The sequence below is a fragment of the Saimiri boliviensis genome, chromosome 1 (assembly GCF_048565385.1).
Source record: "Saimiri boliviensis isolate mSaiBol1 chromosome 1, mSaiBol1.pri, whole genome shotgun sequence".
NCBI lineage: Eukaryota > Metazoa > Chordata > Mammalia > Primates > Cebidae > Saimiri > Saimiri boliviensis.
In genome coordinates this window covers 25,988,460-26,010,966 of record NC_133449.1, presented here as the reverse complement: position 1 = coordinate 26,010,966, position 22,507 = coordinate 25,988,460, and the positions used below count along the sequence as shown (strand labels likewise).

The window sequence follows — 22,507 nt, the reverse complement described above, 5'->3', positions numbered from 1 at the left end:
GGCGGGCTGAACCAGGGAGAGATTCCAGAAGGAGCGGAGAAGCTGCTTCTTGCCAAAAGCTTTAATTAGGGTAACTTGTACCATAGCAGTAAATCAGATCAGCCAGCAAGATAGAGTGAGAAGAGACGACGGCTTGTGCTATAGAACTAATATATCAGCCTTTGAGAGCCAGAGAAGAAAAGCTAACAAATAAAATAAGTAACCAAAGGAATAAGAAGAAAACCAGAAAACTTTGGTGCTTCAGAAAAGTCAAAAGTATTCTAAAATTTAGGTGGTCAACAATGTCAAATGCTGCCTAGAAGCCCAGATAACAACAGAAATGTATCCCCTGCATTTAGCAACAAAGGGATCTTTAATTAACTTTGTAAATTTAGATTCCACTTAATCCGGAGGGAAGAAATCAGATGTAAGGGGATTTAGCACTGACTGGGAGTCTAGAGGTAGCAACAGGGAATTAAAACAACTCTTTCTAGGACAATAAAGGAAACAGAAAATGTGGAATTGAGGAATAATTGTCTTGTCAAATGAAGTTTCACTGAACCAGGATAAAGGGAGACCCAAATATCCCTTAGATATATCCCATCTCCCTGCTTCCCACCAGTATTTCCCTGCAAGTAATTTCGGATACAGTTTTTGACAAATTCTCATTATCTGAACTTGAGCCATCATCTGAACTTGAGCTACTAGTTCAGATTTGACACTCAAGAACGAAATGAATTCAGAGGATGGATGTGGTTTCCTTCAGCCACCAAACTCACTATACAAACACTCACCTGAGTTCAGGAGCTCAACACATGAGAATAGCAAGGAACACGCAGTATTCAGACAGAAATGTTATCCAACAGAGCCTTCAGAGGAAAGAGGGGAAATGTCCTTACCTGGCAGTTCAGCAGTATCTGTTGATCACTACCTGTGTCCTGAGATGCACTTCTCTGTTCAGCTTCTGTCACACTAGACTCTTGTTGGTTCACTCTACTCTACCTCTCCACTAGCAACTTCCTGATTCTCCACAGTCTTTCCATGTTTGTCTTCTTCAGGATGCTTTTCTCCTCAATTTCTACTCTCCTTAGACATTTTCGTCTTCCCATGGCTTCAAAAATAGCTATGCTCCTAGAGCAGCACCCTATACATCCCCAGTACGGTTTATCACAGTGCACCAGTTTTTTGTTTTTGACACAGGGACTCACTTTGTCACCCAGGCTGGAGTGAAGAGACATAATCAGAGCCCACTGCAGCCTCAAACCCCCGGGCTCAGGCAATCCTCCCGCCTCAGCCTCCCAAGTAGCTAGGACTACAAGTGTGAGCCACCATGCCCAGACTGAAACATTTAGTATTACTAGTGCCTATTACATGATGGATATAAAACACTTAATGGTTGCCTGAGGAAATTAGGAACATAGGTGGCAAGATTAGCTTTAGACACTAGTAAAAGTGCCTCTTCAAAAAAATAAAAGGATAAAAGGTAAGGGAAAATGCAAATAAATTTACAGATTTGGGGGCAGAAACTTGAGTGTAAAAGTAGCTGATAATACCTAAATACCAAATCTATACGGAGAGGCACCTACGGATATACAGAGAAGATTACAGAAGCTGACCTCGTAAGCTCATGGGCATAGTTTACCTAGGGGTCCCTCAATTCTGAACAGCTCTATCAAGTCACTTTGGTTTAGTCTTTCCTAGCTTGGATTCTTTTAATTATCCAAAAAGTCTGGATGTTATATGTGCTCCCTAGTTCCAGAAAAAAGCTCTCAACCAAACTCTCTTCAAACTCTGAAGAATTAATAACAATAACAGTTAATACTTATCTAGTATTTGTCAAGCACTATTCTAAGTGATTTATATCTATTAGCTTATTTAACCTCTACAATAAACCTATGAGACAGATACTATCAGCCCATGTTTTTCAGATGTGAAAACTGAGGTCCAGAGAAATTAAATAACTTGCCTAAGGTTTTGTCAGCTAATTAATGACAAGAGCCACTGCTGCTACTAAGTTGCCCAACTTGTCATCAGCAGAATCCAACTCTCGGCACCCTATGTTACAATTTCTCAAGAAGAGCCAACCATTTCAGTGGCAAGGCGGTTACACTGAACCTCTTCTGCCCTGAAGGTGATAGCGATTTGTAGCTTAACCTAGCAGGTGCTCCTCAGTGCTTACACATCTAATGGTAACAGTCAAGTAAAGTATATGGTAAAGACATAAGGAAAAGAAAAATAGGGGCTTAGACTCCTCAGGAATGATGGCCTCAGCCAAACAACCTCGATCAGCTGCAGTCTGGCCATGAGTGAAGGAAATCTAGGCAGTGGCAGAGGGAGATGATGAATATCAATATGGCCCTGGAACCAGCTGCTGCAGCAGAGACTATGGCCTCATCCACTAATCCTCTATAGTGAGCCATTTTAAGAGACTGCCAGTGTCTTTCTTGAGGAGCTGGTGTCAAGCACAGGTTTACTGTGGAGCACAAGCCATGTAAGAAACACATCCAAATAGAATCTTTCAGTGTCCTGCAACACACATGTCCCTCATGAACCTCCTTAGCTCTGGCAGACAGTGCCTCTCACACACTGCCAGCATGCCACCTTCGCTCATGGTGCTGTTATGACATATCTTCCCTACTCCTTTTGACAGATATCTCAAAGTTTATCACTTAACAAAACAGCGAAGATTTTTAAACTGGTAATATTCGATTCTTCACACCTGTAATCCCAGCACTTTGGGAGGCCAAGGTGGGTGGATTGCTTTGAGCCCAGAAGTTAGAGAACACCCTGGGAAACATGGTGACACTCCATCTCTATTAAAAATATAAAAATTAGGCTCACACCTGTAATCTCAGCACTTTGGGAGGCTGAGGCAGGCAGATTCCCTAAGGTCAGGAGTTTGAGACCAGCCTGGCCAACATGGCAAAACCTCATCCCTACTAAAAATTTAAAAATTAGCCAGGTGTGGTAGTGCGTGCCTGTACTCCCAGTAACTCGGGAGGCTGAGACAGAATTGCTTAAACCTACAAGGTGGAGGTTACAGTGAGCTGAGATCATGCCACTACACTCTAGCCTGGGTGACAGAGTGAGACTCTGTCTCAAATAAATAAATGAAAATATAAAAATTAGCTGGGCATGGTGGCACACACCTGTGGACCCAGCTACTCAAGAAGCAGGGAGGACTGCTTGATCCCGTGAGGCAGAAGTTGCAGTGAGCTGAGATCACACCACTACACTCCAGCCTGGGTAACAGAACAAGACCCTGTCTCAAAAAAAAAAAAAAAATTAGTATTAATTTAACTTCAAGAGCCTTTCAAAGAGTGACACCCTCCTGCCCAGTAACTCTTCTTCTAGCAATCTATCAAAGCAAAGTAACAGAAATACATGAGGCCTAGGCACAAAAGTGTTACTGCAATATTATTTGTAAATAAGTTATAAAAATAAATAATCTAAATACCCAACACTAAGATAATCAAGTAATTTAACTCCCCTTCCAAAGAGATCCTTAGTAGAGAAGCAAAGAGAGACGACAAGCCTCTTTATCTTTGTGCTCCTCGAATTAGACAATACCCAAAACATAAGAGGAATCCAACAAATTACTCCTAAATTGAAAACGAATATATTATGCTGTCATTAAAAATGCTTTTAGGCCGGGCACGGTGGCTCACGCCTGTAATCCCAGCACTTTGGGAGGCCAAGGGGGGCAGATCACGAGGTCAAGAGATTGAGACTAGCCTGGCCAACATGGTGAAATTCCGTGTCTATTAAAAATATCAAAAATCATCTGGGCATAGTGTCGGGCACCTGTAATGCCAGCTACTCAGGAGGCTGAGACAGGAGAATCACTGGAACATGGGAGGCAGAGTTTGCAGTGAGCTGACATCACGTCACTGCACTCCAGCCTGGGCAACAGGAGCAAAACTCCACCTCGAAAATAATAATAATGACTTTAGATTAGAGTATTTATTTATAATTCAGGACCACAGTATAAAAAGGCTTCAGGAGTCCATGAACCCCTTTAGAATTAGATACAGTATTTAGTGTTTATAACTTTTTATGGGGAGACGATCCACAGTTTTCATCAAGTTCCAAAGGAATCACTTGCAATGACTCAGGGTGGGCAGAAAAAGGAAAACAAATTCCAAAAGGGAACGATGACCCCAAAATGAGTAAGATAATTCTGTTCCTCCTTCTTTACATTTTGCTGTTTTTATTTTTATTTATTTATGTTGAGACAGAGTCTCACTCTGTCATCCAGGATAGAGGGCAGTGGCACAATCTCAACTCACTGTAGCCTCTGCCTCCCAGATTCAAGTGATTCTAATGCCTCAGCCTCTTGAGTATCTGTAATTATAACCCCGTGCCCAGCTAATTCTTTGTATTTTTGCTATGTAGAGACTGGGTTTCACTATGTTGGCCTGGATGGTCTTGAACTCGTGGCCTCAAGTGATGCTCCTGCCTCAGCTTCCCAAAGTGCTGGGATTACAGATGTGAGCCACTGTGCCCAGACACATTTTGCTGTTTTAAAACTTTCCACAAAAAAAAAAAAAAAGAAAGAAAAAGAAAGAAAAAACTTTCCACAAAACATGAAACTGGGCTTGGCACTTTGGCAGGCCAGGGCAAGGAGGGCTACTTCAGGCCAAGTTCAACAGCAGCCTGGGCAACAGAATAAGAACCCATCCATCTCCCTCCATACGCGCGCGTGTGTGTGTGTGTGTGTGTGAGAGAGAGAGAGAGAGAGAGAGAGAGAGAGAGAGAGAGAGAGACAGGGTCTCTACTCAGGCTGGAGAACAGTGTCACCAACATAGACAAAAAAAAAAAAAAAAAAAAAAACAACAGACAAAAAGAAACCTTCCAATAAAATGAAGTAGGCTAAATCATACACTAAGAAAATGTATTTTCTCCCTTTGTCACCCAGGATAGAGTCCAGTGGTCGGATCACAACTCACTGCTGTATTCACATCCCAGGCTCAAGCAATCCTCCCACCTCAGCTTCCCAAGTTGCTGTGAATACAGGAGCACATCACCACACATAGTTGATTTTTTTTTTTTTTTGAGAAACAAGGTCTCACCATGTTGCCCAGGCTGGTCTCAAACTCTTGGATTGATACAATCCTCCTGCCCTGACCTTCCAAAGTGCTAGGATTACAGGTGTGAGCTAGCATACCTGGCCTCAAACTTTAAGCTCTTCAGAAATATTTCACTTTTTATCCCAACCATTAATGGAATGGTTCAAAAAATTGACTGTTTATTAGAAAACCTGGAAAACTGGCCAGGTGCAGTGGCTCATGACTGTAATCCAGCACTTTGGGAGGCCGAGGTGGGCGGATCACCTGAGGTGAGGAGTTCGAGACCAGCCTGGCCAACGTGGCAAAACCCCATCTCTACCAAAAATACAAAAATTAGCTGGGAATGGTGGCATATGCCTGTAATCCCAGCTACTCAGGAGACTGAGGCGGGAGAATCGCTTGAACCCGGGAGGCGGAGGTTGCAATGAGTCGACATCCTGCCATTGGACTCCTGCCTGGGCAAAAAGAGTGAAACATTGACTGAAAACAAAAAACAAAAAAACAAAAAAATCTCAAAGCCATAAAGTGTTTCAACTTATTTTCTAACTAAAATGAAAGAGGCCAGGTGCAATGGCTCATGCCTGTAATCCCAGCACTTCGGCAGGCAGAGGCAGGAGGATCACAAGGTCGAGTTCGAGACCAGCCTGGCCAACATGGTGAAATCCTGTCTCTACTAAAAATACAAAAATTAGCTGGGCATAGTGATGCGTGCCTGTGATCCAGCTATTCAGGAGGCTGATGCAGGAGAATCGCTTGAACCCTGGAGGCGGAGGTTGCAGGGAGTTGAGATCGCACCACTGCACTCCAGCCTGGGCAACAGAGCAAGACTGTGTCTCAAAAAAAAAAAAAAAAAAAAAAAAAAAGAGAGACAGGTTCTCTCTCTGTTTCCCAGGCTAGAGCACACAGGCTAGAGCGCAGTGGTGCTATCGCAGCTCACTGCAGCCTTGGCTTCGTGGGCTGAGGCAATCCTCCCACCTCAGCCTCCTGAGTAGCTGGGATATCAGGTCTGCGCCACCACACCTGGCTAACTTTTGTATTTTTACTAAAGATGTGGTTTCACCATGTTGGCCATGCTAGTCTTGAACTCCTCACCTCATGTGATCCACCCACCTCAGCCTCCCAAGGTGCTGGGTGCTGGGATTATAGGCACGACCCGCCGTGCCCGGCCAATATAAATGATGATAATGATGATGGAGATAGAGTCTTGCCTTGTTGGTCAGGTTGGAGTGCAGTGGCACAATCTCAGCTCACTGCAACCTCCACCTCCCAGGTTCAAGCGATTCTCCTGTCTCAGCCTCCCACGTGAGCAACCACACCCAGCCCATACATTCTTTAACAAATAAGAAGAGAAAGTAGTTGCCAGGTACTGTGACTCATGCCTATAATACCAACACTTTGGGAGGCCGAGGTGGGTGAAATACCTGAGACCAGGAATTCAAGACCAGCTTGGCCAACATGGCAAAACGCCGTCTCTACTAAAAATACAAAAATTAGCCCGGTGTGGTGATGGGTGCCTATAGTCCCAGCCAGTCGGGAGGCTGAGCCAGGAGAATCGATTGATCCAGGAGGCAGAGGTTGCAGTGAGCAGAGATCACACCACTGCCCTCCAGCCTGGGCAATAGAGGGAGACCGTGTCTCAAAAAAAAAAAAAAAAAAAAAAGAGAGACATTGTTTTTCACAAGTTAATGCTGATGAATACATGTAGAAAAAATAATGGCATTTAAAAGCTACAATTTAGTAATCATCATAGCAGTAATTATTTTGTGCAAGAAATATCATAAAATGTTACAACTAGTGGGTGAAATTCAGAGGAGGAGTGGGGATATTTACATAGTTACAATAGTATCTCCTCACAAAATGCTTATTAATTAAAAGGGGCAAGTAGTAACTGTGTAATAGGGAATCCTGGCAGATACCATCTGAATCAAGTGCTCAAAGTTAACATTGCCAGTAATGGGTCAAGGCAATGTCATCATATGCACCTATGGGATAACGTGAAAAGACCACAGCATCAGTTCTATGTACCACCTGAATCTAATCATGAGACAGTAGACAAACCTGAATTGAAGGACTGTCTGCAAATTAACTTGCCTGGACTACCAGAGTCTGTTAAAAGCATTAAGGTCATTAAGGTCATGAATGGACTGCAGAACTTTAGATAGGAGACGAAAGAGATATGACGATGAAGTGCAACACAGGATCTGGGTTGGATCCTTTCGCTGTAACGGTCATTCTCAGGACAGTTGGCAAAATTTGAATGGGGTCCTTAGATGAAGAGTATATGCAAGTTCTTAGTGCAATATGCTTCTTGCAACTGTTCTGTGAGTTTTACTTATTCCTTTTAAATGTGTTTTTGAGATGGAGTCTTGCTCTGGCACCCAAGATGGAGTGCAGTGGCATGATCTTGGCTCACTGCAACCTGTGCCTCCTAGGTTCAAGCAATTCTCCTGCCTCAGCTTCCCGAGTAGCTGGGATTACAGGCACCCAGCACCATGCCCAGCTTATTTTTTGTATTTTTAGTAGAGACAGGGTTTCATCATGTCAGCCAGGCTGGTCTCAAATTCCTGACCTCAGGTGATCCAGCTCCCTCAGCCTTCCAAAGTGCTGAGACTATAGATGTGAGCCACCATGCCCAGCCTGTTCTGTGACGTTTTCTTTTCTTTCTTTTTTTTTTTTATTCTTGTGAGAGGGAGTCTGGCTCCGTCACCTAAGCTGGAGTGCAGTAGTCCAATCTTGGCTCACTGCAGCCTCTGATTCTTGGGTTCAAACAGTTCTCCGCCTCAGCCTCCTGAGTAGCTAGGATTACAGGAGTGCACCACCACAACCAGCTAACTTTTGTATTCTTTGAAGGGATAGGATTTCACTATGTTGGCCAGGCTGGTCTCGAACTCTTGACTTCGTGATCCGCCCTCCTTGGCCTCCTAAAGTGCTGGTATTACAGGCGTGAGCCACTATGCCTGGCCCTGTTCTATGAGTTTTAAATTATTTTAAAAAATAAAATAAACACTCCGGTGGGCACGGTGGCTCACATCTGTAATCCCAACACTTTGGGAGGCCAAGGCAGGCAGATCACCTGAAGTACGGAGTTCAAGACTAGCCTGACTAACATGGAGAAACTCTACTAAAAATACAAAAAAAAAAAGTTGACCGGGCATGGTGGCACATGCCTATAATCCCAGCTACTCAGGAGGCTGAGGCAGGAGAAAAGCTTGAACCCAGGAGGCAGAGGTTGCTGTGAGCCTAGATCACTCCTTTGCACTCCAGCCTGGGCAACAACAGTGAAACTCTGTCTCTAAATAAATAAATAAATACAAATACAAAAATAGCAGGGGGTGGTGGCAGGCGTTTGTAATCCCACCTACTCTGGAAGCTGAGGCAGGAGAATCATTTGAACCCAGGAGGCAGCAGTTGCAGTGAGCCAAGGTCGTGCCATTACACTCCAGCCTAGGCAACAGAGTGAGACTCTGTCTCAAATAAAATAAAATACAATAAAATACAATAAAATAAAATAAACACACAACAAAAACCATAAACAGTGTGTCTGACTCATCCGTCCTCATGCCTTCCAGGCCCATCTCGCCTGCCAATCATTTGTGCGACTTTCCAGAATCACTTTCCTTTTCTTGGCCTACTTTTCCCTATTGCAAAATAAGAGCTTTGGATATAACAAATAATCACTTCAGGCTGGCATAGTGGCTCATGCCTGTCATCCCAGCACTTTGGGGGGCTGAGATGGGGAGATTGCTTGATGCCAGGCGTTTGCAACCAGCCTGGACAGCATAGCAAGACCCCAATTCTACAAAAAATACAAAAACTAGTTGGGCATAGATACAGGTGGCATGCACCTCAGTCCCAGCTACTTGGGAGGCTGAGGTGGGAAGATACTTGAGCCCAGGAGTAGGAGGTTACAGCTATGATTGCTCCACTGCACTCCAAGCTGAGTGTCAACAATTTTTAATTATTGTCATTAATCAAAAACTAATAACAATAATCATCATCATCACTTTGGTTTCCTAGTCCAAAGAGGGAAGCACCCCGCCCCTCCCTCCACCATGTTGTGAAGAAGGGAAACCACCAGGGTGCCTTCGAATGGCTTTGTGCCCTCTTTGTGCTCTACTACTCCGGAGCCCAACCCTAGTGTCACATAAACAGCAGCCCCAGTGGTGGGCCTATTGAAGAGCAGGCCCACTGTGAGGATGGCTCTGAATAACAAAGCTGGGACTGAGATTCTCACACTTCAGTGAGTATTCCCAGAGATCACCTGGAGGGAGCAGGCATGGTGGCTCACACCTATAATCCCAGCATTTTGGGAGGCTGAGGAAAGCAGATCACTTTAAGGTCACGAGTTCAAGACCAGCCTGGCCAACAGTGTGAAACCCCACCTCTACTAAAAAAAATACAAAAATTACCCAGGCATGGTGCCATGTGCTTGTAATCCCAGTCACTTGGGAGGCTGAAGTAGGAGAATCCCTTGAACCAGGGAAGTGGAGGGTGCAGAGAGCCAAGATAATGAAACTGCATGCACTCCAGCCTGTGCAACAAGAGTGAAACTCCATCTCAAAAAAAAAGAAATTGGACAGGCACGGTGGCTCAGGCCTGTAATCCCAGCACTTTGGGAGGCTGAGGTGGGTGGATCATGAGGTCAGGAGTTTGAGACTAGCCTGGCCAACATGGTGAAACCTCATTTCTACTAAAAATACAAAAATTAGCCGGGTGTGGTGGCATGTGCCTATAATCCCAGCTACTCATGAGGCTGAGGCAGGAGTTGCGCCAAGATTGCCCCACTGCACTCCAGCCTGGGCAACAGAGTGAGATGACGTCTCAAAAAAAAAAAAAAAAAAAGAAAAGAAAAGAAAAAGAAAGAAAAAAGAAATCACCAGGAGGTGCTCATTTAAGTTCAAGGCTGCAGTGAGCTATGATTGTGCCATTGCACTCCAGCTGGGTGACAGAGCAAGACTGTCACACAAAAAAATAAATAAATAAAAGCACTTATCATTATCCAACATGCAATACGTTGTTTTGTTTAAAGTCTGTCTTACCACCCTAGAATGTAGCACCATGAGGACAGGGACTTTTTTTTTTTTTGACACCAACTCACTCTGTCACCCAGGCTGGAATGCAGTGATCTTGACTCACTGCAACCTCCACCTCCTGGGTTCAAGCAATTATGCTGCCTCAACTCTCCCAAGAAGCTGGGATTACAGGTGCACACCACCATGCCCAGCTAATTTTGGGGATATTTTTAGTAAAGATGGGGTTTCATCATTTTGGCCAAGTTGGTCTTGAATTCCTGGCCTCAAGTGATTCACCTGCCTAAGCCTCTAAAAGTGCTGGGATTACACGCATGAGCCACCGCACCCAGCCAGGGATTGTCTTTTCTGATCATTGCTATATTCCCAGCACTTAGAACGTTACCTGGAATGTACAGGTCCCCAAATCAAAGGACCCTCGGGAGCCAGGCTAGCTTTGGAGGTTCCAGGCAGGCTCAGGGATTAGGTCTGGGCCTGAGGAATCCAGGATCCACTGGAGACAATCTGGACTCTGCGACTATGTGGTGGGAGCAACAGCACATACCCGCCAGCTCCCTTCCCAGGGGAGGCGTGGTGGGCTGCAGTCTTACTGCCAGCAGCCCAGTCCTTGGGTCTAGACCTGCCATTCCCCATCCACACCATCTCACGCTCACCTGACTCTGAGCGCTCTCTTGTCCAGATCCCCCCTACCTTTGAGATGCTGCAATGCCCCGGTCCACAGTCTTATGGGCAGCTAATAACAGGGTTTCCAGCAGGATCTTGGTGGCACTTCCACCTTTCATCCGGGAGGAGCCGCTGAGACCCTCAGGCTGAAGGAGGCGAAGACACCCAAGAGGAATTGGGAGAAGTTGAAGACTCCAGAGACCGCTTGTTAGCGACCCCCGGCCGTGCATGTGATAGTACTGCTGGCCCCCAGTGTGCCTGTGAGGAAGGGTGTTGGGGTGCGCTTGACTAAGAGGAAGAGTGGAAAGAGGGAAAAGGCATCCTCTGGTCATTCCTGGGTATATATTCAGGACTCTCTGGGGACAAAGTCACAGTGACTGGGTCTCTTGTCAGCTGGGTCAAGGGTTTTTCATAAAGTGCTTTCCTTTTCTTTCTTTTTGTTTTTGAGACAGAGTCTTGCTCTGCCACCCAGGCTGGAGTGCAGTGGTGCGATCTTGGCTCACTGCAACCTCCACCTCCCAAATTCAAGTGATTCTCCTGCCTCAGCCTCCCAAGTAACTGGGATTACAGGAACCTGTCACCATACCTGGCTAATTTTTATATTTTTAGTAGAGATATGGTTTTACCATGTTGGCCAGGCTGGTCTCAAACTCTTTTTTTTTTTTTTTTTTTTTTTGAGACAGAGTTTCGCTCTTGTTACCCAGGCTGGAGTGCAATGGCGCGATCTCGGCTCACCGCAACCTCCGCCTCCTGGGTTCAGGCAATTCTCCTGCCTCAGCCTTCCGAGTAGCTGGGATTACAGGCGTGCGCCACCATGCCCAGCTAGTTTTTGTATTTTTAGTAGAGACGGGGTTTCACCATGTTGACCAGGATGGTCTTGATCTCGTGACCTCGTGATCCACCCGCCTCAGCCTCCCAAAGTGCTGGGATTATAGGCGTGAGCCACCGCGCCCAGCCTCGGTCTCAAACTCTTGACCCCAAGTGATCTGCCCACCTTGGCCTCTCAGAGTGCTGGTATTACAGGCATGAGCCATCACACTCGGCGCAGAGAGCACTTTTCTTTCCAAGAAATTTCTCCCCCACCTCCATCACATCCACCATTTTCTGTGGTAATTTATCAGTCCAAATACCACATGTCATATGCTTTGGACAGACCAATGAAGCAGCTGTTGCAGGGTCCAGATGTGGAACACAGCACACCGGACAGCAAAGAGATTCCAGCAAACAGAATGATAACAGTAGTGACTGAGAAAAGATTGAAAGTCAACATTTGCAGAGAGGAGGAAAGAGAGATGAGTATTTGGGAGGTCAAAGCTATGGAATTCCTATGTCATATGGAATTCTACCTTCCTATCTCACAAAAGGAAGATGGAGGAGAAAGTCTCAGATCGCATGGCCATCACTGGTAGAGGGAGGCACTGGCTGGAATTTGGCTAAGGCACAAGTGAGGAGAAATGGGGCTAGTGAAATGTATCCAGAAGCCAGATGAGAAAAAAGGAACAGGAGAAAACAGCTTTCAAGCTAAGAAGGGCCGGCCAATTTTGGAGAGGATTTAGAAGGCAGAATGAAACAAAACTGCGCCTCATTTTTTAAAGCCCATACTTAAAATGTAAATACATAAGACAGACTGAGACATAACCGTGGCTATTCAACGCTGTCTATACATAGATGGCAAAGAGCTTCTTTAAACAGAAACTGCCCCCGGCCACTAAAGTGCTTAATGATTACCGATTTGAGAGACAGGGTTGGAATCAAGATGAAATACCTTAAGGTGAAAAAGTAAATGGGAAAATAGGATTTGGTTTATAGCATTTTAGCTGACTCACAAAGCCTCAGGAATTTAAACAAGATGTAACAGAACGTAAAATCAGAGGCCTCAAGGAGGTGGCAAGCAGTTCCCAGGCGTTGAGGGGTTGGAGAACATAGAAAAAGGAGAAGCCCTACCCCGATGGCAGGAGTGAGCACAAAAGCTGTCTGTTTCTCCTGCATTTTCTGCAACCGCTCTGCCACTTGTCAGAATGTTGAATTCCAGTCTTCAATGGGGTCATTTCTGGGGTCCAGAGAGACACAAGGTGGGGAGATTGTCTATGAGGATTTCAAAGAATGGCCTCAGTTGGGTGTCATGATCAAAGACTGCTTTGGGATTGAGGTAAGAGGTCAATAACTTCACACAGACTTATGCTTTGGAGCTTTTAGAGGCACTGTGTCCCTGAACCCCAAGGACGGGAGTTAATAAAACATTCAGCACTTCAAGCCCAGAGCAAAGCCAACACTCCAGTTTAAAGTTCCAGCCTGAGACCCAAACTGTCTTGTATAAGCCCCAATGCCACGGCCACAGTAACCTCACCCTCTGCAGGCCCCTTAGGGAATGCCTGTCATTCAAATGTCAAAGTTGCCACCTTATTTTCCATCTTAAGGTTCATCAGAAGCCCTTCCCATTCATGGAAATACATTCTGGAAATCCCTCCAAAGATGAACCCTCAAGTACTGGAGGGAGGGATAACAGTGAGGGAACCAAGCTGCAAGGTAGATGGAGCACCTCGCAGTTGTCAAACATTCCTTGAATGAATTAATCAGGAATAAATCAATGTGTTAATAAGGCAGACTTGTTACCTGCTTAGTTACAAAGCATGGAATCTCAAAGAATGAGGATCTTCTTTAGTTGATTTCTAATGGCTTTGCTAGGGGATCATTTGTGAATCGCCCATTATGGCAGGACCTCAAAGAGTTAGTTACCTCTGTACATGGCACCCCACATTTCGCCTTACCATCCCATGCTGCAAAGTTTCCATCCCCTCTTGAACTATTTTTGTATCACTGCTAGGGCAGATGAGTTTCACATATTTCATGCCCATTGTGTAAATTGTCTCCTGTCATTTGTCCTCAAACTATTTCTGAAACTTGCTAGAGATCTAAGAAAGAGGAGACTAAAGCAGAAAGCAGAGACAGGGTTCATATTGTATGGTTTAACGTCTAGATTCCTAAACACAGCTGGGCATCCAAATAATCTGGGGAGTTTTGTTTTTTAATAACTACCCATTTCTGGGTACCACATCCACCCTAAGATTCAGATTCAGTAGTTCTGGAGTGGAGCCCCAAAATCTGTATTTTTAGAAAGCTTCCCAGATGACTCTGAAAATCAGCCAAGTTTGGGAGCCACTGATTTAAGGAACAACTGGAAGATCTCCACGCCTACATTGTTTGAAATTCTTCATTTCACTTAGTCATAGGGCCTGAAATTAGCATCCACTGCAGCAGATACAATTTTGGTGAAGGAGGGCCCTCCATGAAAAGGATCAGGGTTAGGGTATTTCAGATGCATTTATACCATTGCATGAGTTATACAGCCTAGAATCTGGGAGGTAAAAAAAGCACCTTCAAAAAACCCGCTGGTCTCCCTTCCCAAGGCCACCGCTAAATACAAAAAGCTGCTCTAAAATAATCAACAAGCCTCTGCCACATCCCTCTGGTGTCAGGAAGCCCTCAGCTTTGTCAGGTGGCCCACTCCAATGGTTTATTTAGCAGAGTTTCCCAAACCTGGCTCTGCATCAGAATCCAGGGATGCTTTCAAAAAATAGGTATTTCAGGACCTTACTCCAAACCTACAAAACCAGACCTCTCACACAAGGAACTAAGAATCTTCTTTATTTTTCTGTAACATTCCCCAGGCAGCTCATGCACAGAACCACATCTGAGCATGGGAGGGGGAGGCTGCAGCGAGCTGAGATCACGCCATTGCACTGCAGCCTGGGTGACAGCGAGACTCCATCTCAAAATAAATAAAACAGGCAGCTGGCTGCATCAGCCAGCCAGTATAGTTCGCTTACCCCTGGACCAGTCCACCTATCTTGGTTGTTGATTGATTGATACAGTTATTCTGAAACAGAATCCCTTCCCCATCTTCCACATTCATACAACTCAATCCAAGTTAGTGAAACGAAAACCAAAATTCCTTGAGCAAACTTCCTGCTTTCTAGCACCCACCTCATTGATCTAGCTCCCATGCTATTCCATTCCCACTCACTTCTGTCTCTAAAATTCATCCACTCAACCCATCTTTCTACTCACAGAGAGTCCCACAGAAATGCCAACGACAATCACCCTCTTCTTCCCGGCGGCCACCTAGGAGAGGAGGATGGACAACGTGGTGTAACTGGGAGGATTCCAGGCCAGGAACAGGGGAGGGAGGGAATAGGTTTCGGCTGAATGCTGGGGCTTTTATGTCCCCATGAGAAGGAACAGATAGAGGTCTCTGGTCAGGTAGCAGTGGGAAGCACAGACCTTCTTCAGTTCCTCAATCCCGTGCAAGGCACTGTCTTCCGTCCCCTCCCTAGAGGCCACCACAGACCTAAGAGGACAGACTCGAGGTCAGTGGCACTCGCTGGGAAGCAGAAGCCTATGGTTTATTAGGGCAGGCTACATTAAGAGATGGGAATAAAGGGAAAACTATCATTGAATCAGCACCCACTGTTTGTTGGGCACCATGACAGACACTCCGCAGAGTTGAAAAACCCAAATACCTACAACAGCCGGTCAGGCAACCTAAGTATGTAAAGTGGACCAAGTGTAAGGCAATAAGGAATGGGGGGACTAAGGCAAGCTGGGCACGATCTCTGCCTAAAGGCATTCAACTCAATTTCTAAGAAGCACCATTCAGGCCAAACAAAATATTCACAGGCTAGCTTGGCTTACCTGTCACCCCCTGCAATGAGGTAGGTGTAAAGAGGTTTCTGTCCCAGACCCTTCATCAGCTGATTAAAGGACACCTGTCAAGGGGGAGAGGATGTGAAGGGGTAATGACAGAGAAGAAACAATTATCCTGGATGTTCAACTCCTAGAGGACAGAGACTATGTAATGATTCTCTTAGACCAGTGCTTAACGCAGTCCTACATGGACTCTGGCGCTTAAAGCTGCCACTTGGGGATGATTAGTTGGCGGTGCATGGGATGTAGAGACATTGACAACAGACTGGTGGGACTCAGATGGGCTCAGAAGAAATGGGACTTCATGGTGACTTCTAGCTTTTGGAAGAGAGAGAGAGAGAGCCGGGCTTGGAGTCCAGGTCGAGTGAGGGAGACACCTGGGAGCTCAGTTATGGTGATCTTTATGGTCCTGAGGGTCACCTCAAGAAGTGGAGAGGGAAGAAAACTGGGGACCAGGGTGCTCACCGACATGAGGAATGCCATCCGGCCAGAGGTGCCCCCTCCACTCAATACAACCAGCCCCCCATCTGGCTCCTGAAGAAGGAAAAAGGCATATCTCACCAGGCCCTGGCTTAGGTTGGGGGAAGCATATTCTTAGTCAGTAATGCAAGAGGAACTGAAAAGACTCCTTATCCCTCCTCTCATCACAAAGGTGAACAAATACACGCACTGTAGTGTAACAAAAAGACACGGATTAGAGAAACCAGTTTGACTCCCATGTCTTGCTCCACTACTTATTCGAATCCTTACTTATCCCCGAAAGAACTGAGAGCAGCTTTGTCATCTAAATAAAAGTACATAATAAAAGCAGCGTTATCCAGCAATTATTAGCTGGGTGTATTTGAGCGAGCTACAGTGATTGTCTTACTAAGTCTTTGTTTTTTCATCTGATAAAAACAAACAAAGAAACAGAAATCATATCAACTTCACAGGTTTTTGTAAGGGTAATAGGTGTGAAGGTAGATTGTCAATTATAAAGTATTAGGCAGATAAGTCATTATTATTGATGATGATTAAGATGAAAATAAGGATCCAAAAGGGAGGATCTCCAAAAGGGACAAAGGAGAATGACATCTATAAAAGTGAGAAATAGAGACCAAGGAAAGAGAAAGAGGGAAACAGAAAAGCTGAGGCAGGGAGCAGAAGGAAGGTGGTACCTTCAGCACTTCCTGAACTTTTCCAGCCACTTGCACCATGGTGGTCAGAATGGATTCACTGTAGAGTCTCTGCAGGGAACAGGCAGGAATCAGAAGCCAAGAAGAGGCGGACGGTGGATGGGGGAGGAGGTCTCGGAGTTTCCAATATCAGGAGCCATGGTCAGGGAGGGCAGAGGTGGGATTGGGGTTGGCATGTTTATTTGCAGGGTCCAGGGCACGGGTCTGGGTTACCTGGTATGTGGGCAGGGCTTGCCCCTCCTCCTGGAAGATCTCAGCATCACATTGCCCCAGCAGTCGAACAATTTTCTCAGCATCTGCTTTGTCTAGGTCCCGGGTCAGTGGATTTGACTTCTCTGTGATTGGCACAGCTGCCTCATACCCAGACAACTAGAAGGAAGAGGCGACAAGGAAGGAGCAGGAAGCCACCGGCTCATTCATGCCTGCTGAGCTGGAGGTGGGAGTGGCAGCAGGCACAGAGTTTGTACACACACACACACACACACACACACACACACACACACCCACCCCACACCGGAAACTCAGCCTGCACTTGCTACTCCAGGCATATTAGGGAAAGAATGTCAGGAAGGAAAAAGAGGTGAGCAGAAACCCAGGGCAGAGGGAAGACTGGATGAAGAATAATTCTAGGAATCAGCACGGAAAGCCAGCATGGAGAACGGGTCTAACCTCCCACTGGCCAGGCTCTGGGGTCTCAATGACATGTTGAAACCGTTTTGTGGCTGGCATGGTCCCACGCTGTGGATACACTGTTCTGCCTGCTTCTTCAGCCGCACAAACCCCTCTGGTCACAGTGACTCTGCTTCCAGTTGGCAGGGCCTTATCTGAGCCACAGTGATGATTAATCCAAGCACCCTGGGCTCTCAGGGCACCCCCCACCCCATACCACCACCTGCACCACCCTTTCCTGGTCACTAGGCCCCCAGCCCTCTGGTAACCTTAGGGAAACTCCTCTATGCATTCACCCTGACTCCCCAGCCGCTGCTTTGGCCCCTGAAGAGGAAGACCTGAGGCTCGTGACTCTTGCCCTACAGGGACAATGCCCTCTTCTCCAGAGGACCTAGAGCCTGGGAGTGCAGGACAACACCCAGGGCAGTGAGAATCCCTGGGCAGGTGTCCTCCAAGGCCAGAGATCAGGTCTACAGGTCAGCAGAAGTCAGAGGACCTGGCCCATGACTTGATCACATGCTCCACAGGCAAAGTCCCACTGGTCCCATTTTACCCTCTCCTCTCAGAAAGGAAGGCAGCTGAAGCTTCTGAGCCCCAAGTGTGCACACACTGTACTGGACATTAGAGCCGGAAAAATGCCACAGAGACAGAAAAACTGCATGGAGAATTAGAAACCAAAGGATCTGCCCTAAACACAATGTTAGCCAGCATCTATTTACACTGAACAACACACTTTTCACAGACAGTGTCTCATGGGATACACCAACACGAAGATGTTGGTCAACATTGACACCTTCATTTTTCAGATGATGAAACAGGCTCAGAGTAGTTGAGTTGGTTGCTTATCACACAGCTGGACAAATTGGCATTACACTCAGGTTCTCATTCCAGATTTCAAGTTCAACCAAAGCATAAAATAATGTAAGGGCTTACATGCTTATTGAACAAAGGAAGTAGCTAACAAATTGGTGCACATTTACAATCATCATCCATTCACACGGTGTTGTGAGATTTATAAAGATCTCTCCCCAACATTGGTTCATTTGAGCCTCACAACAACCTTGTGAGGTTTAACTCGCTTTGCTTTACAGGTGGGAAATCTGCGGCACAGATAAACCAGTTTCTCCAAGACCACACCGTAAGTGGCAGAGCTTTAGAAAAACAAAAAACATAACAAAACAAAACAAACAAAAGAAGAAGAAAAGAAAGGAATAACAATTTTTTTTAAAGCCATAGGTCTCTGAGCTTTGATTCTCCCTAGAAGCCCAACACTCTTAACAATCTCCATATCTCCAGGTTTTAACTAAACACATAAGAGATGCTCAATAAACATTTGCTGAATAAATGAAAGAATGAATGAGAAAGCGAACGGAATGAAATCAGATTACGAATGGGAAAGAGACTTAAAAGCTGACGCAGTCTGTAAGTAAGGGATTGTCAAAGCAATTATTATCTCCCTGACTCTGTCCGCTCTCCTCCTAGCCCCTCGGGCACTGGAGGTGGAATTCCTCCTCCCAACTTGGCTCTTCCACGCGGGGAGGAAGGGGCTCTCCCAGGTGCCGGAGACCCTCGCACCCGAGCCTCCCCCGACGCCCCCGCCGGCTCCTCCGCCTGAGCTGGGAGAGAGAAGGGATAAGGGATGGGGGCCCCGGAGGCGCCATTGGGAGGGTCGTGGGAGGAGCCCCGACAGGACGGAGGTGGGGGGCTGGAGGGGAATGACGGCGGCCAGAACCCCGGCGGGGCGGGGCGGGCCCGCGCGTCTGGGTCGGGCTGCGGCGGAGCGAGCGGGGCCAGCGCTGCAGAAGGCGGCTGGCTCTCCGGGACGGTCACATCCCGCTGCAGGGGCGGGCGGACGCCGCCGCACTGCCTCCCGCACCGCGGACCCAGGCCAGCGTCCGGGCAACGCCCCCCGCCCCGGGACAGACTCCCCGCCCGCCCGAGCTCTGGGGGCTCCGCAGATCCGCGCCCGCTCGGCCCGCAGCTCGGCCCCGCGCTGCCCGCCTCGCCGGCCCGCAGCTCGGCCCCGCGCTGCCCGCCTCGCCGGCCCGCGCCAGGATGGGGTAGGGGCAGCGCCACCGAGTCGGGCGATGGGCCGCCCTCTGGACACCGAGCAGCCCCCGGAGGCCTGACCGACCGCGAGAACCGGCCGAGATGGGTGTGGGCAGGGCTGACCGCGCTCTGGGGGCGCCCGGGCAATGCGGGGGCGGGAGGACGCGGGGAAAATAGCGCTGTTGTGAGCTGTGGGGAGCCCAGGAGAGCTGCTACCCGCCCCCCCCCCCCCCCCGCCGTGTGTTCTGGGCAGTCCTTGACCCGCCACAGCTCCTGCCACCTCCAGGAGCCCCGCCTGGATGTCAAGCGGATGCCCCAGTGCCCCCCCAGCGGACTCGGTGGGGACATGGCTTCGCTGATGCCCCTTTCCCCATATCTAAGTCCCACGGTCCTCCTGCAGGTCAGCTGTGACCTGGGTTTTGTGCGGGCAGGTGAGTAGAGGGGAACGGGGCTGAGGGTCCACCAGAGCTAGTCAGAGGGTGAACCTGTTAACACCCTGGCTCCTGCAGACCGGCCTCCCTCTCCTGTGAATGTGACGGTCACTCACCTCAGAGCCAACTGGGCCACTGTGTCCTGGGACGTCCCAGAAGGCAACATCGTCATTGGCTACTCCATTTCCCAGCAAGTATGAATCACCTTTCTGCTCCCCCAACCTGTGTCCTTGGATTTCTGCACATTCCTTCACTTAGGTGGGGGGATCTGGAAGCAGGGCAGCTCAGGCTGCCCTTTTCACGCCACTCCCACGGAGTGCTTGGATGTTGAAGAGTCTCGGCTGAGCCTTGTGGCCTGGCACTGGGTTGAGGCTGTCCTCCTCTCCCCTCATCTCCCTGCAGCGGCAGAATGGCCCCGGGCAGCGTGTGATTCGGGAGGTGAACACCACCACCCGGGCTTGTGCCCTCTGGGGCCTGGCTGAAGACAGTGACTACACGGTGCAGGTCAGGAGCATCAGCCTTCGGGGAGAGAGCCCCCCAGGGCCCCGGGTGCACTTCCGAACTCTCAAGGGTTCTGACCGGCTACCTTCAAACAGCTCAGGCCCAGGTGAGGGTCTGTGCTATTGGATTCTTTGGCTGCTTACCCGGCTTGCAGCCTCTTACTTCCCCAGGACAAGCCACAGTCCAGCTGAGGTGAATAGGATGATTTAATTCATTTATTAATCAATTCATAATATTGTACTGCCAGGAAAGGAAGGAAAAGCAGGTGAGAAGGGGTCTGGGTATAGACAGGCTGCTATTGAGTACAGACAGGCTGGTACTGAGTTGTTCTGGGGGAAAGGCTTCTAAGCTTCCTGTTACCCAACTTCACATCAGCTGCAGCCTGCATGAGTGAGTAATTAACCTGCAGCCATCTGCTTTTTGGTCGCTAACCACCTGTCCACCAGGCTTCCTCCCAGGGAAAGGCTACCCTACACTCCAAGGGCAACATTATGACGGTCTGCCCTCTCTAATCCCCTGTATCTCCATCCTGCGTATGTCTGCACAGAGAGCTATTCCCCAGTAACCTGGAGTCTGCCTTCTCCCTTCTCAGGTGACAGCACAGTGGAGGGTCTTGATGGAGAGCGACCACTGCCGACTGGGGAAGTGGTCATCACTGTGGTGGTGTTGCTTATGTGGGCGGGTGAGTAAGCAGCTAGACAGCGGACCAGGGACTCAGTAAAGGTGGGGGGTGGCAAAGGTTGTCAGGACAAAAAGAAGTGAGAGAAACTGGCCAGTCACAGTGGCTCACACCTGTAATTCCAGCACTGGGAGGCTGAGGCAGGCAGATCACCTGAGGTCAGGAGTTCAAGACCAGCCTGGCCAACATGGTAAAACCCCATCTCTACTAAAAATACAAAAATTAGTGGGATGTGGTGAAGGACGCCTGTAATCCCAGCTACTAGGGAGGGTGAGGCAGGAGAATCGCTTGAACTCAGGAGGTGAAAGTTGCAGTGAGCCAAGATCTTGCCACTGCACCCCAGCCTGGGTGACAGACTGAGACTCTGTCTCAAAGAAAAAAAAAAAGAGAAGTGAAAGAAATGGAGTGGGGAGATACTCAGTTGAGAAGGGATGATTCGAAGTTTGCAGAGAGGGAGAGGAGGCTGTTGAGAGCCCAGAGAGGAGGACTGCATTGGACACCAGGAATTCAGGATATTTTTCACGGATTTTTCTAGAAGCCATGTGGGTATCTACCTGTTGGGGGAGATGAAGGCTCAGACTGTATTGTGTTTCAGCTGTAATTGGGCTGTTCTGCCGTCAGTATGACATCATCAAGGACAACGACTCCACAACAATTCCAAGGAGAAGGGAAAGGGGCCAGAACAGAGTCCTCAGGGAAGGCCAGTGGGGACAAGACAGGTGATGTGGGGGCCAGTGAGGGCGGAAAGGGTGCTTTTGCCCCCGAGGGGCAGCCAGGGAAAGGAAGAAGGTCAAAGAGGGGCAGAAAAAGATGGAGAATGGAAGACTTGGGATGGGGGAGGCTGGAGAGAAAGGGTGGCACCTATTACCTTCCTGAAATTCAGGATGTTCTTCCTGAAATTGAGACTCAGATCATTTTCTTTCACAGAAAGTCACCATCCATCAACACCATCGACGTTTGAGGGAAGAAACACAGCCAGAAGAGAGATGCACTAACAACTTGGGGATGGGGGTGGGGTCAGGGAAAGCCCAAGATGGTGATCTGCTGGAGACTCCGAGGGTAATAACACGCCCACAATCTCAGGCCTGGTACCCATCCTCTTTCCACCGTGAGCAGAGCCAGTCTGTTAAGAGTCTGTGCCCCTGGACCTGGGGAGCGGAGATCAGATGGGACATCTCCTCCCATCCCCTGGTCCAGGGGAGAGTCACTTGTTCTACCCTATCCCATTAGGTCCCAAATGGGGACCCCATTCCACCTGTATCAGGACTCTCAGCATCCCCAGCTGCCCCCACATCTTGCCTCTGGGCCTCAGAGGGCGGTGTTTCTGTGGGTACTCCTCTTTCCCCAGCAAACAAAAGGAATTGTCACAGCCTAGAGGCAGATGCTGCACTGCACTACTCCAGTGTCTTCCATGGAGCCTCAGGTGCTCCCCCTCTCACCTGGCAGCCCCTTCAGCTGCCAGTGATCTCACTCCTTGGACATTTTTCCAATAAAGGTTCGTGGACAAACTGGAGCTGACTGCATAGTATGCCGAAGACATTTCCTCACCTCGTCTCTC

General features: G+C 48.0%; 2 protein-coding genes across 4 annotated transcripts; one reads left to right on the top strand and one right to left on the bottom strand.

The window, feature by feature from the left end:
• Positions 1-20: 20 nt before the first annotated feature.
• On the bottom strand, positions 21-19,060 carry LOC120361049 (glucokinase regulatory protein-like). Of its 3 annotated transcripts, XM_074395215.1 has the most exons (9): positions 17,290-19,060; positions 16,834-16,989; positions 16,603-16,671; positions 15,911-15,979; positions 15,434-15,507; positions 15,023-15,089; positions 14,810-14,863; positions 774-848; positions 21-182 (listed from the first exon to the last, which is right to left on the bottom strand). In XM_074395215.1, the coding sequence occupies exons 1-8, from the start codon at positions 17,347-17,349 to the stop codon at positions 822-824; spliced, it is 576 nt and encodes a 191-aa protein (XP_074251316.1). In that variant the 5' UTR covers positions 17,350-19,060; the 3' UTR covers positions 21-182; positions 774-821. The 3 variants fall into 3 exon arrangements, 2 of the variants coding, with proteins under 2 accessions (XP_074251316.1, XP_074251313.1); XM_074395212.1 differs by having other exon boundaries at positions 21-848; XR_012516667.1 differs by lacking the exons at positions 21-182; positions 774-848 and adding an exon at positions 9,987-10,887 and having other exon boundaries at positions 12,686-14,863.
• LOC101046395 (uncharacterized) lies at positions 18,929-22,462 on the top strand. The gene is made up of 6 exons (XM_039464059.2): positions 18,929-19,769; positions 19,848-19,963; positions 20,172-20,376; positions 20,863-20,952; positions 21,545-21,668; positions 21,877-22,462. Exons 1-6 carry the CDS (start codon positions 18,929-18,931, stop codon positions 21,908-21,910), a joined length of 1,410 nt encoding a protein of 469 aa, XP_039319993.2. The 3' UTR covers positions 21,911-22,462.
• The last annotated feature ends 45 nt before the right edge of the window (positions 22,463-22,507 follow it).

What these genes read in the sequence shown, in the direction of transcription:
- LOC120361049 (XM_074395212.1), bottom strand. Translation starts at nt 17,349, where the DNA reads ATGCCAGCCACAAAACGGTTTCAACATGTCATTGAGACCCCAGAGCCT. An exon ending in CAGAGCCTGGCCAGTGGGAG is followed by an intron (nt 16,990 to 17,289) that starts GTTAGACCCGTT and finishes TCTTCCTTCTAG; the next exon opens with TTGTCTGGGTATGAGGCAGC. An exon ending in GGATTGAGGAACTGAAGAAG is followed by an intron (nt 14,864 to 15,022) that starts GTCTGTGCTTCC and finishes CTCCTCTCCTAG; the next exon opens with GTGGCCGCCGGGAAGAAGAG.
- LOC101046395 (XM_039464059.2), top strand. Translation starts at nt 18,929, where the DNA reads ATGGGGGCCCCGGAGGCGCCATTGGGAGGGTCGTGGGAGGAGCCCCGA. An exon ending in GCTACTCCATTTCCCAGCAA is followed by an intron (nt 19,964 to 20,171) that starts GTATGAATCACC and finishes ATCTCCCTGCAG; the next exon opens with CGGCAGAATGGCCCCGGGCA. An exon ending in GGCCAGTGGGGACAAGACAG is followed by an intron (nt 21,669 to 21,876) that starts GTGATGTGGGGG and finishes TTTCTTTCACAG; the next exon opens with AAAGTCACCATCCATCAACA.